Source organism: Euwallacea fornicatus, chromosome 6 (genome assembly GCF_040115645.1).
Source record: "Euwallacea fornicatus isolate EFF26 chromosome 6, ASM4011564v1, whole genome shotgun sequence".
Lineage (NCBI taxonomy): Eukaryota > Metazoa > Arthropoda > Insecta > Coleoptera > Curculionidae > Euwallacea > Euwallacea fornicatus.
This window is the reverse complement of record NC_089546.1, coordinates 1719584-1737263: the sequence shown is the minus strand read 5'-3', so window position 1 is coordinate 1737263 and position 17680 is coordinate 1719584. Positions and strand designations below refer to the sequence as shown.

General features: G+C 31.2%; 1 protein-coding gene across 1 annotated transcript; it reads right to left on the bottom strand.

The window, feature by feature from the left end:
- Positions 1-470: 470 nt before the first annotated feature.
- On the bottom strand, positions 471-17076 carry LOC136339599 (protein ovarian tumor locus-like). The gene is made up of 11 exons (XM_066282983.1): positions 16795-17076; positions 16412-16731; positions 13755-13945; positions 13469-13626; positions 13149-13403; positions 12864-13092; positions 8069-8234; positions 7794-7921; positions 7426-7613; positions 6615-6902; positions 471-2957 (listed from the first exon to the last, which is right to left on the bottom strand). The coding sequence occupies exons 2-11, from the start codon at positions 16538-16540 to the stop codon at positions 2734-2736; spliced, it is 1956 nt and encodes a 651-aa protein (XP_066139080.1). The 5' UTR covers positions 16541-16731; positions 16795-17076; the 3' UTR covers positions 471-2733.
- Positions 17077-17680: the final 604 nt, after the last annotated feature.

Genomic DNA, 17680 nt, shown 5'->3' with positions numbered 1-17680 from the left:
ACTGCTTATTAACAATGCCAATGGTACACGAGTACCAGAATTTTTGCAACTATTTATGATAAGATACGAAAAATGCCGCATTTTAGCAAATAACAAATTAGCACCGTCACCTTATATATTTTTTACTTCTTTATTAGTTTTAGAAAAAGTTATGTATATAAAAAAAACATTAAACTACAGAACGCGGCATTGAAACTTTCTTTTTTCAAAGGTCAATGCAAAAAGTACTCAGTATATATTTGATTGAATTTTTGTTAATTAATTATAATAACATGAAAATTTACTTTAATGGCTCTAAAAATAATATTTGACCAGTATAGACCGTTCGCTTTGATGCATTCTTGTATCAGTTCCCTAAAGTGTCACTTAATGCTCTCCAGCATAGTTGCTAGTATAAATAATTTATACTCTTTTTTGATACACCTATCTATAGCGTTACGATTAGAAGATCCTCCATAAAACACAAAAGATTATAAATGTCGAAAATGTATATTTTATCAAACATAAAAATGCGATTCGAATTACAACAAAATAAAAAATAATTCTCAAAACTATAACTACGAACTAATATATATATATATATATATATATATAAATATATAAACAACATAACTAAACAACACATATTTTTTCCTATATTAATTTATCCTGCAAATACCCACTGCAGAACAAGTTTATCTAATTAACTGAAGCTAAATTTAAAAAAAATCTAATATTCAGGCGCTATAATACTTATTTAAGTGAGACTTATCACAATCAGTCTGTTGGCTCATATCTCGGCTTTTATCACAATTTCATCACGTCAAAGATCACATATGTTAGTAAACTGCACAAAAATGTGTTTCGTTGAATGGGTCATTTCTCATATTTAATTTGAAGTTCCCACATCTTATTATTATATATTATTAATAAAATAATCAAAACTTCATGTAATTATTATTTTCAGTCGGGTGAAGGAAATCCTGAAAAAGTGTTCGTATACTGGAAAAAGTATATGGAAACACTGCAGTAAATTATCCAAATAATGAAAATTTTACTATACAATCATACTAAACATAAAAGTTGTGTTTGAAAGTTGCTACATAATAATTCCAATTTTTTTAAATACAATTTTGTGATGTGAAAATTTGCCGCTTTGTAAATGTGACGGTGCTTTTTGACATCTACTTTAACGAGAAGTTGTAGCAGTTTCCCCAACAAAAAGCTCTTATAGTTTTATATATACAAAAAGAGTAAATTTGCTTTATAATATGCAGAAATATTCTGAATCTCCTTCCTGATCTATAGAACATTGAAAGATCAGTTGTCGTACAATCTGCTAATATCCACCTTTAAATACCATTGTCGAAAAGATTCACAAATAAATTAAGAATAGTAATGATTTTTTGACCTATCCGCAAATCATCAGATATATAAAGTTGACATTTCCTATTTTTGTTCAACACAATTTTTATCCATTGCCAGGTCAAACTGGACATATACATGTCACTTTATTAATATTGGAATTCCACATTTTTCATTCTTTCAATGTTCGGGGTCAGTTGAGTATGGGAAAAGCACAACTTTAAATTGTGGATGGAAATATTCCAAATGCCAGATGTATCACTTATAATTTGATACCTAGAGAAATGAAATGTTTTAAAGAGTTTACTTAATTATTTTGTTATTGAATTTCCCACTTTTCCGTTACCGAAAAAGTTACCAAAAAATGTGTGGAAAATTTTCGAAAAAATGTTTTTCTTAAAATGACTCTATCACAACTACAAACCACTTTTTGTGAGTTTTTGGAGAACATTGTTGTCAAATTTGACACAAAATAACTGAATATAGGTAATGGTAAAATAGTTAAGTTACGAGTAAATATCGATCTTTATTTGCCGGAAAGACCACAGATTTAAATTTGGATAACTTGGCAACTGCGTCAGATAAACCAAGTAATTTTCAAGACTAAATAAAGCAACTTTTAAAGCACAATGTTGCATGAATTAATTTTTCATCCAAAACCAATCTTTATGTTTTTTTTTCTAATGTAAGGTGGCCAATATTTCAAGTTATGTATTAGGAAATTTAACTGCATAACATGAAAAAATCTTTTTATTTAATTTCATTTGATATTAGTATTACTCGCACTTTCGTCATCAGGTGTCGCATCGTTTTTGGAGACTCCAATAAAAAACTCGTTTATGTCACTTGAAGCAGTGGCGAACCTTAGACTCGGATAATTTGGCAACTATGCCTTATATTTAAAATTAGTTTAAACATGAGTATTGTGACGAACCGCGTTTCAGAAGCACCCGGTATTTATATATAAACATTTGTTATATTAGGCAGCGCTCACAGTCTTATTAATGATACAGTCAGTTTCTTTAAAAAGAAAATACATTTCAAAACTTTAAATTAAAGATACTCAGAATAACAAAAATAAAGGAAAAACTGCATTCTACTATAGCATTCGTTTGGTTTAGGTTCTAATCTAAACAACTAGAACGAATGATTTCAGTTCCTATCAAATAAATATAGAAAAAGGTTCTAAGCGACCGAAAATTAGAGTTGCCAATTGAGTCGACAACCTCTGAATGTCCCTCATAACAAAAAAAAAACAATAAAGCAACAATTTCCTTCGAGGAACAACATGAAATCAACATTAACGCGTTCCTGGACAATAAAGTAAATACTGAAATAACAAGTTATATGTTTGGTTTCACTGAAATTTCATCAAAATGTTAGGCAAATTCATTGTTCCTGTACATTGGGAGTAGGAAAAATAAACATATGCGCATGATGGTCTACACCTGCTGACCCATACCACTGGGTTTGAGGAACCGTCTCGTTTGGAGGATAAATATACCCAGGTGGAGGTATTGGGGTTGAGGGACCATAACTGCCAGTAGGGGATGAAGGGACCACTACTGCTACATTGGGTGATGGAACTGCGGTTGTGTATATTACTGGAGGACCTGTGTAATTTAATTGACACAAAATTGCTTAAAACTGGTGCCAGTAAAGTTTTCCTCTCGTGTATTCGTTATCCGATCACACAATCATACAGACCGGTCCACTTTATAGTACATAAACTTAAATTACCAAAATCTTTATTTTTTTCAGCTCTTACTAGTACTTAGTAGCAATTTTTGATAAAGTCAGTTTGAATGTGGAGCGCATGTAATTCTATAGTTTCTATATAGTTTGATAAAAATCACATGTCACCAAAAAATCTGTGAAAATCTACAGGGCAATAATTTTTCTGGGAATCTTTTACCATCTAAAGTTTCTTCATAATATGAAATTAATTTTTCATCTATTAAAAAATAATTTGATCAGCTTATAATTTGCCTGAAAAAATCTACCGTACGACATTCTGTAGTATCACTAAAAATCGCCACCAATTTTGGAGAGTTCGTGTTATATACCATACAACAATACTGCTTTTGGATTAGAAAAAAATCATTCTTAAGAAGCCCCCTTTTACCCCTCTAATAAATAAAATTAAATTAATAAAATGAGCTTCAAACTAAGTAGAAGAATCCACCAATTACTTTTAGTAAACTATATCGGTAATAATCAATAGCACTTAGACACGATTTAGGTCGTATTGCACTCACGAACCATATAGTGATTCTTATTTTTTAATTGATTAAATATATATGTATATACCATAAAGTCCGGAAAAAACCTGTAGAACAAAATTTAACTAGAAGATTGTTTCATTCTCCTTTTTTAGATTTTAGAGAATTTTTAGATAAGAAAAAAATATGTACGTCTATATATAGTTAGTTAACAAAATAGTCATATGAACCATAAACAAATAAATACACCGAAAAAAGATTCGTATAATAGTTTTGTGGTAATTGATAAGCTTTTTTGCTGGTATTTTGAGTTATATAAGGTTTAAAATGAAGATAAGTGGATCAAATCAACTTTTTTCTTACAGAGAATGACCTACAGTTTAAGTAAATTCCATATTCTGACATTGAATTCCAGGTATTTTCTGTATAACATAGTATATACATAAATTGAATAATTTTAGATTCATAACATCCTTTGAATGTACTAATAATACAACAAAAAAAAATGTGCCGCTTTCCTGATTAAGTCTGTAAATTGATGAATAGGTACCAAACTACCTGGAAAATAACGTATTAAAGAAGAGGCAGTTACACCAATGCTGATCACTAGCAATTTTAGATAATTCGTGTAATATACAGGGTGTCCTAAAATACGACAGTGGTCATTGAGAATTAGAAACCAAAAAGATTCAAGGACTTCCCAACACAACACCTTATCATGGATAAGTTCACCATTCCGAGTAGTTCCGAAGATATAGGAAAACAACCAAAAATTTGCAAAATCGTTTTTGTTTTCTCCCGAGCGCCTTTAATAATATATGTATGTTTAAAATAAGGACATTTTATTATGGACACTTTCTCACCTACAAAATTGCATTAGTAGAGTTTTATTCGACGTTTGAACTTCATGTCTCCAACATAAACTTTTTCTTTTATTATAACTGCGTAGTTTTTTTTACCAAATTTCAGTTCTCTTAAGTGTCCTGAAGCCAATGATCCACCACAAGTGGCGAAAAAATCAACAACTTCACGACAAAAGTATAACAAACAAAAAATATTCTCGACTTTTTTTCACTGCGACATCCTGCAGATCAAAATTGTATTCTTGATAGTATAATGTGGACCGTCCTGTATACACTACTAAGCTATTCCATAATTAATGATACACAATTAAACCTTAAATTCCTTATGTATAAATGTTAAAATTCAACCTGATTTACATAATACGAGCCCTAACAACTATATGTTGGAACAAGCAGTAATTCTACGAAAACATCTTTTTTGGTGAAAATGATATATATTTATCGTATTACACAGATTCAAACAATTAGTAACCGCTTCGAACTAATAATCGTGAATTATTTTTATTTAAAAATTATAACTATTTTGTAGGATATGTTTAAATATATCGCTCTTTGTCGAAAAACGATGACAACTAAATATTGGCACAACTGAAACTTTTAAGCACAAACATAAAAATTAATACGATGTGACACTTCCTTTAGCACGAATAACTGCCTTAACTCTACCCGACATTGAGTCAATAAGTTTCTTGCATATGTCGGGTATAAAACTATCTCATATTTTTTGTAATTTTGAACGCAATTGAGGTAATGTTCTCTGAAGGTTATTTCTGAGTTGTTTTATTTTATACCACAGAGTTTCAATAGGATTAAGATCAGGGCTGTTGGAGGGATGTGACAGTATATTAACATTATTTTCGCCAAACCATTTTTTTGTTGCTTTTGCAGTGTGACTGGAAGCACCGTCTTGCTGAAAGATTAAGTCTCCGGTCGGATACAGTTTTGCGGCGCTTGGTAGCAAGACACGTTCAAGTATATTTTAGTATTTGATTGCATTTATTATTTCTCCAATAAATTGCAATTCTCCCACTCCTTTGGCGGACATACAACCCCACACCATGATGCCTTGCGGAAATTTTACGGTTCATTTAATACAGTCCTTATGAAAAGCTAAATTTTTATTTCGAATCACACGGTTTCGATAATCTTCTACAAAAACATCATATTTGCTTTCGTTGCTGTATATTACTTTGCTCCAATCATTATTTGTCCATAATAGTTTTGATTTGGCTCAAGTGAAATGGTTTTTAATTTGAGTCGCTGTTAATGATGGTTTTTCTTTGGCATTTAAATAAATTAGTTCAGAATAGTTGCGACAATTGTTGTAAAAACTCAAACCACCTTTGTGGATATATTTTCCGCAACATTCTTTGAAAACATTTAAACCACATTCATTATTCTACTTTGCAGTGATTTCTCGCAAAGTATTTCTTTTTCCTGTCATATATATTTAAATCAAACGTTTCGAATTTCTTTCAGAAACAACTTTTTATCGACCTGAACTTTTTACACGTACGTTAATATTTGCGGTTTTTCCGTTTTTTTTTTTAATTATATTGAACACGCTCGTTGTTGAGAGAGACAATTCTTTTGCTACCTTACGCATTGTTTTACCTTTATGGTACTCAACAATTATAATTTCCCTCACTTTTGCATCAATAGCTTTTTCGCGTACCATTATTTCGATTAAATTTCCGAATAATCCCTATTATTTGTGATTCTGACTTCTGAACTTGTTTCGCGGTAATATACTCGTGACTCATTTATTTTTCTATTATCTTCTTATTGACTGGAATTTTAAATGGAACGTAGAGTAAAACTTTAAAAATCCGGGAGAAATATATGCTTGTTCCAATATTTAGTTGTCAGGGTTCCATGACAAGTGAGTATTTAAACAAACATTAGACAATTAAATATTTATAATTTCGAAATTAAAATAATTTAAATCTACCGATGAAAAGTTCTTATTTACTCGAATTCATTTTAATGACATGAAGTTATTCAAAATTTAGAAAAGAGGAGTTTTTTTTGAACAATTACTACTTGTTCTAACATATAGTTGTTAGGGCTAGTATATCTAAGTTGGTCATAAGCAAAATAGAAAGTAGAAAATTTGTTTGTTGCAAGAATATATTCTAGCAAAATTGTCAAAACAGCCAAAAACAACAATCAATCAAGGACTCACCTACTGATAAATTTGCCATGGGTGAGTATACATCGACCGGCTGAGGTGTGTGTGGTAGATAGGCCACATTCTGATCTTGACTTTGTACCATTCTAAGCGGTTGAGTAAGGGAAGTACCCAAGTCCGGATAATGCTGGCTGGGACTTCTTTGAAAGAAGTTCTCAGCCAGTTCTTGATTTTCCGGCCGATTTGGGGTGATGGGGCACGTGGGCATAGGAGTGATGGGGGTGAGTGGGTAATGGGGATATTGCGGTACGTGATAGTTAAAGTAGAATGGGTAAGATGTATCTGTAACAAAAAGGTTACCAGTCATACTAAAATGAAATGTTCAATATTATTACATAGGAAATAACAACACGATTCCAAAAACTTAAGAAAACATCGATATTCCGTTTAAACTAGAAAAACTAAGCATGACCTGATAACTGTCAACATCATCGAAATTACTGCTAATTCTTAAATTTAGTTTTATCCATAAATGTTAAATTTGGTTCAGACTGCTCCAACATTTTCCGCAATAATTCAGAGTTTCCGTATTACCTGGACACATTCTATGGCCACCACGACTCACAGTACTCAGTATATTCTAAATAATTGGCGTATGGCAACCTTTTTTAAGATACAGCAATTTTCCTAATGTATATTTTTCTTTGAATATTTTGTTGCAACTGATTCAATCTGATTTAAAAGAAAAGTTTACATAGTTTCATTCGCCATCTTTTATTTTACGCTAATTCTTTTAATCCTAAATAACTTGTGTAATTTTCACTGTCGAACGCCAAATAAAAATTGTCCTTCAACCCTGTCTTACCATGATACGAGATTACGTTGGGTGTAACAGGAGCCGAAGCGACCATTGGTTTGTATTCGTAAATTGATGCCGCTTGATTCTGTTGAACGGACTCTGGAACCTGAGAATAATACAAATTCTCGGAAGAAGCGAACTGCAAGGGCGTCAATTGCGGAGGTGAATTGTTGTTTGCCTGATCCCACTGGAACCTATAAATCAAAGTACAAAAACCTCTTTCTAATACTTGATACCTACAGCAAAAAATAACTACTATTGTTCCTCATTAACGATTAAAAATTGAAAACAATACAAACTTGAAAACATACTCATTATTTTTTAGTTAAAAATTAATTGTAGTTAAGATATATATATTTTTTTCCGATAATTACCTCTGAGAAAAACTTCCACATTCGGGAGTAACAGGCGTAACAAGTCCTTCCGAAGTGGAATGTGTCAAACCTGCTATTTCCGTTGCCACGCTAACGTTATTGCATTCTGGGACAGTGCCTTGAATTTGCTACAATTTAAAAAAATAGTAATATTTATACTTAGACAAAACTTTACTGCGAAGTCTTAAACTTGCGGAAGGTGTTTTTCGCACTTGACTCGGTGAAGTACCCGTTTCACCCCTTTTAAACAAAGTTTTAACACTTTATGCACTTACTAAAGGAGCTCCAAGAAAACCACTAATGTCGTCTTTTTTGATACTCGCCAAATCAATGGCACTTTTGCTCTGTTGTCTCGCTTCCTTGTTTTTGTTACGCACTGCCTTTACTTTTTCCATAGGTGCCAATTTAGTTGTGGTGTTTAATGTCAGATTTTTGGTAAATCTAAAGTAAAGTAATGAAATCCTAATAGTGAGATAAAATAGAAAGAGATTGCAATATTTGAAAATACAAAAATAATTTGCTTAAATTTAACTGTTTCTTTAGTTAATTTGAATCATTGAATGCGTTTAGCATCTGGAAGCACCCGGAATAAGCTACAAAGTATGTCTCACTCTCACATGTTCCTGTAAAATTGAGCTAGCTATTTACGTTGAATAGCCGATTCGAAGTATTTCAAAGACCTGAAAGCATCCACTACAAACTACTCAACAATTAAACCGGTAGATACAACTCAATTTTGATGTAAAACATAACCCTGTGTAAACTTAAAATCATTGAACAAATTTTAAAGAACCCTAAAGAAGGCCGTTACGGATAGACCCATTTTTTAGCTTCTTTACAAAATAATACGTTTTAAAAGTTTACTAATACGGGGTAGCTATAAAAGCGGTATAATTTATCACTGTACATCATGAGGCAAATTTCATGTTTATCAAAAGTACTTAGACGCACTTCAAGGGGTGACTGCTAGCATAGTTTAAAAAAAAGAAAGTATTCCAATGGTTTCTCGGAAAATAAAAATCATTTTTCCATTGCCTATTAAATTGTGAAGAAAACAATACTTTTGAGATTTTTTATATGACACATTTTAAAGTTTAAATATTTGAAAAACTATTTTTATTTTTTTCCCTGATATCCTGAAATTTTTTAAACTACTTTTCAATCATCCAGTATAAAAAAGATTTGTTTTTGCTTACAAATGATAATCAAAATGAGCTATAAAATGTTGGCTACTTTTAGTAGGAAAAATACTTTTTTCTATAAAAACAATTTTTCTCAGCAGGTATAAATTCTTATACAGGATGTCCATTTTACGAGCTCAACCATAGGGAACTCGATTATTTGAAGAGACACGAAATCGATGAAAATAGGGCAAAATTGCGCATTTTTGAGCTTTGTAAAATGCAATTTGAAGAATTGTAAAATTTTTATTACTTCCGGAAATATCCGAAAAAATACGAAATTTCGAAAGAAGGTTTTAATTTTTTTTCTAGACTCATTTGAATAGAAAATTAAAATGGCTGGCACATTTTCATAGTCACTTTTTCTCCCAGACAACATGATAGTGTCAAATTTGGATTCCGACGTTTCAATTTTCCAGAACCATCAACACCTTTATTTTTTCTTATGGAAGCCATCTTGGATTTTCCCATTTTTGAAATCAGCTTTTTTTCGATTGCGATGATGTATCAAATGTTAAGATTCGGACTTGCCCTTTAATAGAAATATTATAAATCCTGTGTTTGCAACGAGTGCATTGGAAATAACATACATATTTTTGTTCTGATAATTTTTAATATAATTTAATTTTAATAAGAGATACTCAATGATTTCGCCATCCACTTCCAAGCACAGCCGCATACGTCTTTTTAGTTTGTGCATTAATCTTAAAATATCTCGTCCTCTTATTTTAATTCTCAAAGTGGTTAGATATTTCTTCGCAACTCATTAATGTCAGTGGATACAAATTTATAAAAAAGATCTTTCATAATTCCTCATAAATAAAAATCTAATGGGAAAAGATCCGGTGAGCGTGTCGGACAATATATGTCTCCATTATTTGAAATGAGCCTCCCTGGAAATAGGTCTTGCAAGTAATCCGTTACTCTTCTAGAATTGTGACGGAGCACCATCCTACTGGAATCAAACGTTATTCAAGCGGTTGATGCAAATGTTTTCGTCAATGTAGTCAGTAAGATGGGTTTTCAAAAAATGTAAATGCCCATCTTCATTCAAATTTTCTTCGTAAATGTAAAGACCAATAATCCTATTACCAAATAGACCAACCCAAACATTTAACCCGAAGCGTATTTGTAGTCGACGACCCTGGTGTTCTCGTGGATTTTCAATTGACCAGACATGTCCATTATGTCGACTGAACACGCTTGAGTTAGTAAACTTGCACTCATCAGAGAAGATCACATTGGAGAGAAAATGAGGATTTTGCAAAATGCTTCTACAAAATGCTACCTGCCGTTCAGTATCTCCTGGATGCAATGTTTGAGATATATGAATTTTAAAAGGGCGATATTTTTGTTTTTTTAAAACTTCATACTGCCTGATGAGATATGTTAATCTCTTCTGCTATCATCCTTATCGATGTAGAAGTATTATCTTGAATCTAATGAAAAATTAATTTCCTTGCCCTTTAATATTTTTTGGAAGGTGTTAACATTTTACTTGCCGCTTGTAAAATTTTCGCTTCATTCTTGTTGAATTTGTTAAATTAAAATCAATGTACAAAACTAAAATCTAAATAGTAATAGATAAATAATAATTTCGGCAGTGTTGACTCATACTGTGTACGCACCAAGTTGATTCACGTGTATATAAAAAGGGAAATATTTCTTGTAATCTTTCACGATGCTTGTACCGCAGTAGTGTTTGTGCCGTTTATAAGTAAATTCGGTTAGTGAATTCTTGGTTTGTTAATCCCAATTCCACTAAATATACTCACAATTTCCAACAACTCCCATTTGAAAATTTAACTCGTCGTCTAGACTTAGAAAATGCTCCAAACTCGGCTAAATTTCGGTAAAGCAACAGAAAGTAATTTTTTGCTAGTTGCCTTTCTGGATATCGCTCTAGATATGTTTCAGAAATAATTTGCACATTTCAATGCGAGGCGTAATAAATTTCTAGCATATCTCGTTTTTCGTCAATTGAAAAAGGCATTTTGAGAAGAAAATTATATCAAATTTGTAAATGTATGCGACGCTAAATGATATTCAGTCGGAACGTCGAAAATTTGTTTATCGAAACAAATGCTTATACGTTATTCCCAGAGCACTCTTTGAAAAAACAGGATTTGTAATATTTTTGTTAAACGACAAGTCCGAATCTTATCATGTGATACATCATTATAATCGGAAAAAAAAGCTGAATCCAAAAATGTGAAAGTCCAAGATGGCGCCCATAAGAAAAAATAAATTTGATGATGGTTCCGAAAAATCGAAACGTCGATTCCAAATTTGATACTGTCATGTCGAGGAAAAAAGTGACTACGAAAATGTATCAGCCATTTTCAATTATTACTGCATATAAGTCCAGAAAAAAATAACCTTTTTTCAAAATATCGTATTTTTCCGGATATTTCCCAACGTAATCGAAATTGTATAATTCTTCAAACGGCATGTCACAAAGCTCGAAAATGTGTAACTTTGCCTCAATTTCACCGACATCGTATCGCTTCAAATAACCGAGATCCCCATGGTTGAGCTCGTAAAAAGGACACCCTGATGTCTTCAAACGCTAGTTCTTTAATCCGCTTCTAAACTATGAGTGGAGTAATTTACAGAAATGCGTAACCATCAGTCAAGGTTTGTATTTCATCTTTGGTACTGACTACATAGAAATCGCCTTTTAATATATTGGATTTATCGCGAAAATTTAAATTGCCAATGATACATAGTATTATATGTGAAATGAACATTTAATGAAATTTATGGAAAACTTACTATTAATGGAAGCACATAATTTGGTTTTTGGCAGAATTAATTATACAGGGTTTCACACAAGTGTTTCATTATATTTCAGTGGGTAATAGTACATTGAAAAATAATATGACTCCCTATATAAATCATATTCCAATAATGCTTCATTAAGAAGATACAGGGTGTTAAACTTAAAACACACCTGGAATATTTCAACGTATCAGAGTATCAATGAACAGGCGAGCTCAATTATGTATTGAACAAAATGGCCACCAATTTGAACAATTTCTATAATGTTATAGCAAATTAATAATATTTAAAACAAACTTAATATTATTAAAACCATTTAGAGAATATCGTGCATATAGACGGTATTCAATTTTTTACTGGCAAACGATACGTCGGACGAAAAAGAGTCAAGTGAGCATTTTTCTTCTAAATGAAATTAAACTTCTAAAAATAATTTTTATTTTGATAAAAAGCAGTGGCGCATCATGTTTTTCTTTAAAAATGTGCTGAGAGGTGTCCGTACGCACGTCACTGGTGAAACGAAAAATAGCCCTTTTGCATAAATAAATGCGTCTACATTAACTCTCAAAACATGCCAAATTTCACTTACATATCTCAAACGGTTTTGAATATATCAATAAAAGTTAGATTTTTTAAGTAAAGTTTAACACCCTGTATCTTCTTAATGAAGCATTATTGGGATATGGTTTATATAGGGAGTCATATTATTTTTCAATGTACTATTACCCACTGAAATATAATGAAACACTTGTGGGACACCCTGTATATATCAACCTAGTAGGGCCAGTACTATGGGCAAGAAGTTCATCAGATTTGAAGCCGTTGGTTTTTTGATTTTGTGTAAGATAAGTGAAGGAAAAATTACACAAGAAAACCAGTAACAATATTAAGGAACTTAAAGAACGTTATCAGTTTTTACATCTTTAATTCAATGTAACAATTCTTCGATTATCTTTGAACGAAAATCCTAGGATGGGTATACCCGAATCTGTTTGACTTAAAAATCCATTCAACCCTATTAGACAAATTTTGTTTAAAATATACTCCAAATTTCCTATCATTCCATTTGTTGCGTAATTTATTGCCTACAAATATTAACGTTTCTTACCTAAACGGTATCGGCCATGGTTTTGCATTATTCTCTGGAGCTAAATCCGTATACTTAACCAGTCTTTTTTCGGCCAACTTTGTAATATAAACAATACACTTATCATCATCTTGATGGAATTGTTGAATATAGCAATCCAAAGTTTCTCTGGAATTGATGTTACTCAAAATGCACTTAGTGCCCAGCTTCAGCTTATCGTCGCCTTTATACCAGTCTCCAAGGCGCAATTCTTTAAATTTAGAACATAAATTAGTGGTTTAAATATTTCTCATCGATAATTTATACCTTTGCGAACATCGTTCCACGAATCATACTCAATATTCCTGTAAATATTCGGATCGAGGGCCTTGGCCACTTTAAACGGAAATGGCGCAATTACAGCATTGTCTATATCATCGACACCCCCTGAAAGCTTCTTGTTACTGTCCTCAAATTCAGCGAGTGTGATAACTGGACATTTTTCGTATAGCATTGCATCAACTATTCGGTCAACATTTCCGATTTTGAAAACATTCTCATAGAGAACTTTGTAAACTAGTGCTAAATTTCAACGCAGCAATTTATTATAAATCAATCAATTCTAGGTAGTGCCAAGTGCAACTTACACTGGCAAAATCCAGTGTCGGTGATATGTGCTTTTTTATATACGGCATCATAGTGATCATCGTCCATGACACACAGCATTAATGGTTCAGAAGGTAAATCTCGTTTGGTGATATCAATTACTTGTTTTTGATTAGCACATACAATCAATACATCTCGACTTAAAGGGAAAAACAGTATCTCAAATTCGGCATGTGTTTTTTTATTTCATCAAATGATTACTTTGTGTTAAATTAATCTAAACTTAACAGGAAAAGTGTCATTTTCCGTATCTACTTATTTACTTACTTATATTTTCGACCAATCAGAATGATCTCCCGGTTGCCACATACAACCATATGCTTTTCAAGCATATTAAGATGCGTTAACCAGTCTTCTCTGCTCACGTTAAGAGTATCAAGAAATTCTTGATAGTGCTCTCTTCCATATTCTATGCATTCTTTACGGACGCGTTCGTGGAAAACTTGACAGTCAAATAACTAAGAAAGAAATCGATTTCAAACATATTCCTTCAAGTCAAGCTTACCAGCCTTTTAAAGGCAATGATATATGAGATTCACGATATAAACGTTTTAAAATGTATTTCACCTTTCCTTAAACTCAATTTTTACCATACCTATATAAGACTTTTAAGCTCCTTTAATGTTCTTTTTTTCGCAGTTTGTGTATAAGTTTCAATGAATAATAGAGGATGGTTCGGACATAAGATAATTAATTCTAAATAAAATGCGATTTTAAAATAATTAATCCCGCATCTTTATAAACAAGAAGCAAGAAGTTCCTTATATGAGAATAAGAAGGCGAGAATGAAATTTCATTGTCACAGAACACAAAAATTTTAAATAAAAAAGATAATGGTTGTTCGGAAACCATAATACAGAGTGAGTTAACTTAGGAATTCCATTAAAACTAAAACAACAGGCAGTTTTTTTCTCACCACTTTTCTGAAAAAGTATTAATACTTACAGAACTACGAAGTGTTAAAAACTGTATTTAAAAAATGATTAGTATATTACGTGGAACAGTAAAAAGTATATTGCGAACGGGCAAAAATTTGTGACCGGGGCGTAATTTCTTCTAGCAAAGTAACATGTATTGTTTTCGAATAGCATATAATGCTTTCTCTAAAACTTATGAAGTTCAATAATATCAACAAAATAAGAATTCTAAGCACTATTTGACCAAAAACTTGTTGAATTTTTTTAATAATTATGCCAATCTCTAGAAATTATATTTAATCTGTTTTTATTTCAAAATCATAAAAACAGCACATAGCACGTACCTCGTGATTGTGCTAATATATCATGTCATCGCTGAAAACTTTTAGAGAATATAATTACCCACGATAATTATTCGATAATTACACACACCTACCTGTAATTATTGATTTTCCATTATAAATTATCCTCACGTTATTTACGATTTACTCGCATAGTAGTAGAAAAATTTTATAATTTACATGGATCCGCTTGAAATATTTGAAAAATTTTTTGTAGGCGTTCATAACTAGAAGCGGTTAAAACCACATATTTTTAATAAACAAATATGAATGTTACTTCTAGCGTAAAGCGCGTAGTTCATTGACACTTTTTTAAGAAAAAATAGTACACTTTTAAGAAAATAAAAACTCTTTTAATTCATTTTTCTATTATTTCTTTTTTCAAGAGATAGAGCTAAAAAATCAAATATTTTTTAAATATTATTTAATATTTGTATACATTGCTGTTCAATCGGAACAAAACCACGACAAAAGTTTGAATTATAAATAACTACTAAACATAGTTTAGTTCTTATAACAAATGTTCTAAATATTGACCGTTTTCATAAATTCTTAAATAAATTCGTTTCAAAAAATTTATCTATACTTTGGGCATCATATTGTATTTTTTTTTCTTTTTTTGTAAAGAAACTCTGCCTGACGACCATTTTACAAAAAACAAAAAAATTTCAAAACAAAGTTAGCTAACAGCAAAGAAAAAAATTTAAGTTATTTGTAAGAAAAATAAAAACTTTTATTTGTCAATCGCACGACATTTTTAATATTTTCGCATATTAAAAAAAAATCTTGCTTACGTCAAAACACGCCAATTTATATAATACCTTTTGGTGTCAAAATTAGGGAAGAGTGATAAAAGCGGTTAACAATTCTTCCGAAAAATCGATATTAACTTGAGAACTTTGGTGTTCTATAGTGACATAAGTAGCCACCATTGATTAGGTAAGTTGCCTAAAACGGCTTATTTTTGGTTATGAAGTTTTTGATTAAGTGTTTTACAATTATTTCAGGGACGCCCTATATATTTTCAGGTGAAACTAAAAATTTTTGATATAAAGATTTGATATTCCTAAAAAGTGATAGTTCTAAATAGGGATGAAACCTATTTTCTTAACTTTCTTAGTAGTATATAATTTCTAAATTAAAAATCTCCCAAGATACATATGTTACGGAAACATTGGAAGAAAAACATAGTGTTATAACTACAAATTTAAGGCTCACCACACATTTTGAATTAGGGCCTCTATTTAGAGAAGAGAACTTATTTTCGGTATTTTAGTGAAAAGTTTTGAAAGTTTCCTATTATTAGTGCCTACACTCTTTGCAAAGCAGTAACCATACCATTGGAAAAACAATAATTGCAAATGAAAATCAGAAAAGATAGTAATTGAGTTGATAACATATTTTGCAAGACAGTTAATTCAAATTTCAACTTTCAGTTATAACTATCATAGTTAAATGTCAACTTTATTATTTTAAAAAAGATTGGGGACACTATGTAGGACAAGATATTTCTTAGCATATAGTGCTTTAATAACCAATGTAGTTCCTGGAAAATTACCCTGTATTAGAGAACTTCACTTGATAAAAATTAACAACCACATTAACAACTCCCTCTAACTGTAACTATAGGAAAATTACTATTTAAAAAGTTATAATTTTGCCTTACCTGCTCACTTACAGCTCGAAACATGCATGTCTCATCATATGCAACACTTTTCCTGTATAGCTCTAAACTATCCAACCAATTATCAACTGCTTGTGGGTTTCTGGCCCTTTTTGATAGTTTGCCCGTCATCTTCTTGATTAATAGGTTTTGGTATGTTTTGAAATTTTACATAAACGTAAATTGCAATGAAATTGATGAAAAATTTTTAAATTTATTGATGAATATGCAGGTAATTTTGGAAAAATTCCCTGTAAAAACTAAAAAATAAAATGCTGACTCTACATATGTCTTTATGTTTATCAATTCTGCATGTGTATGAGCTAAAAATAAATAAATTTATGATTAAAAAAAATAACAAAAAACGGCTTTTTAAAAATACAAACTTTTGTTGTGGAAATGTACTTAAGAAGTAATGTTCTAATGAATGCACCTACAACTACAACTTCCAATTTTTGATTATTACACTAAGACAATGGAGCACTTTGCCTTGTTACGTATTTTTATAATATTAATATGTGCTATAGTTACTATTATTAGGAAAAAAATATCAAAAGAATATTATAAGTTTTAAAATTGAGCGGTTAACCATATTTCGTTTTTGTTTAACTTAAGATAAAGTTACCAACTGACATTGACAAAAATGACATATGCAATAGAGAACAATGTTACTCTTTTTACTCTGCGGTCCAGGCTGTAATATAGACACTCGACTCTATCCAACACCACTCACCCTTCTTGCAGATTTATTTATAATTATTGGTCAAGAAAAAGAAAAAAACCTCTGAATTAAACAAACTACAGCAATATTATTAATAAGCTCAACTGCCTCCTTTACTTATAAAACAGCTTACACCGGCAGTACTAATCTTTGCTTACACGAACCATAATGTTCTTAAATAAACATTCTGTTTAGTCTTGAGAATTCCAATTAATTTAGACGACTAGAACCAACATCCATAGTAATACCATGATGCAAATCTTGTATGAACTTTCAAAATGTGGAAACACCTATTTGGGAGAAGCTACAAACAGCAAAACTGTTATACCAGCCTATAATTTCCATTTTCTCCCTTCAATCTATTTTTCCAAGCTGCAAACAAAAGCCTGTATGTATATCTTAGGGCTGACGCGATATAATAATTCCTACTTCGCACCCATGACTGATTAAACTAACAAATCGAAACACGTGTGTCTCCGCAGTCGTTCTAATTTCATTTTAAATTGGACGTTTTGCGATTTGGATACTTCCAACATACTAAAGCGCATCTA

Coding starts and splice junctions, on each gene's coding strand:
- LOC136339599 (XM_066282983.1), bottom strand. CDS start 16,540: ATGACGGGCAAACTATCAAAAAGGGCCAGAAACCCACAAGCAGTTGAT. Junction 13,946..16,411: donor TTCGAGCTGTAAGTGAGCAG/GTAAGGCAAAAT, acceptor TTTCTTTCTTAG/TTATTTGACTGTCAAGTTTT. Junction 6,903..7,425: donor CAACGTAATCTCGTATCATG/GTAAGACAGGGT, acceptor TTTTTGTTACAG/ATACATCTTACCCATTCTAC.